Genomic DNA, 1,382 nt, shown 5'->3' with positions numbered 1-1,382 from the left:
GACCCAGAACCGACCACCACGTTAATGAACCCTGACCCAGAACCGACCACCACATTGGGTCACGTCTCTGGTCGGGTCGTGTTATTATATAGTATTCAGAGAAGCTGAACCAACAACAAACACAGAACCACAGATGGACCGGTCCTCTGCTTCACCACATGATTAACGCAGTCGAACCAGTGGAACCAGTGGAACCAGTAGAACCAGTAGAACCAGTGGAACCAGTAGAACCAGTGGAACCAGAGTGAGCTGTGGCCAGGTGCTCAGTACTGATCTAAAGGTTTTAGAGACTCACCGGAGCAGGTCAACAGAACCATTCACACTGAGGACTGACCGAGCCGACCTCACACAGGTGACCTCTGACCTCACACAGGTGACCTCTGACATCACACAGGTGACCTCTGACCTCACACAGGTGACAGCTGCTGCTTCTCTATTGATCACCGATCAGCCGTATTGATACGTCGTGGCGGCTGGCTGGAAGGTTCTGATTGGATCCCACGGCTCATGTCAGCTTATTGATGAGGTGTCACACTGAGAACTATTGATTATGTTTATTACTGATCAGTTTACTGATGATTGATCAATAAAATATCAGAAAAAGCAAAAAAAATGTCCAAACAATCAACATAGGAAACAGTTTTATTTTGAAAAGCCCCAGACGGTCGATGTTCTGACCAATGAAAACACGGCAGTCACTCAGCAGCCAATCAGTCATCGGCTGCTGCGGCCCGAGGACCAATCAGAGCTCACCTCTTTCTGCTGTCGCTCCAGTTCCTTCATCCGAATCTCTCGAGCTTCGGCTCTCGCTGCTCGCTTCGCCGCCAGCCTCGCCTCGGCCTGCACACACCGATCAATACAATCAATAGGATCAAACGGATCAATAACTAAACAGCTGCTGCTTCACTCTCATCAATAACCTGATCAGACTGATTGATCAGATGGTTCCTTCTAACAGATGAATTCATTCAGATCGTTTGTTGTTGAATTAAAAACATTTAAAACCTTCAAAACCTCGTTGATCCGTTAAATCATTTAATTACATCTGAACGTAAAAACAGTTTGAGTTCCATTCAAACTGTTTCCATTCAGAAATAAAATAATGTAGAAAATAAATTCACCCCAAAGTGAAAAGAGAACTTTGAATCTTCTGCTTGAGTCATTTTACTGTATTTAGCTGCACTGATATTTTATTACTTTTACTTTCATCTCATTTTATTTTGAGCTGCCTTAAGATTTAATTTAAAATAATAATATTTATATTTATTTTCATCTTCACATTTTAAAATCAGGGCTGCAGGTGGATCAGTGGTTAGCATCGTGGCCTCACAGCTAGAAGGTCGCCGGTTGGCGTCCCGGTGAGGACACCCGGGATCTTCCTG

General features: G+C 44.3%; 1 protein-coding gene across 1 annotated transcript in view; it reads right to left on the bottom strand.

The window, feature by feature from the left end:
- The window catches only part of lrrfip1b (leucine rich repeat (in FLII) interacting protein 1b), a 15,715-nt gene that overhangs the window by 11,581 nt on the left and 2,752 nt on the right, over nt 1-1,382 (bottom strand). Inside the window, exon 2 of the mRNA XM_008294334.1 lies at nt 754-840. Coding sequence (XP_008292556.1) covers nt 754-840 — 87 coding nt within the window. The remainder of the gene's footprint in view (nt 1-753; nt 841-1,382) is intronic.

The sequence above is a fragment of the Stegastes partitus genome, unplaced genomic scaffold (genome assembly GCF_000690725.1).
Source record: "Stegastes partitus isolate 25-593 unplaced genomic scaffold, Stegastes_partitus-1.0.2 Scaffold954, whole genome shotgun sequence".
NCBI classification, from domain to species: domain Eukaryota; kingdom Metazoa; phylum Chordata; class Actinopteri; family Pomacentridae; genus Stegastes; species Stegastes partitus.
The sequence above is the reverse complement of the archived record's forward strand: the minus strand, read 5'-3'. Positions and strand labels throughout refer to the sequence as shown.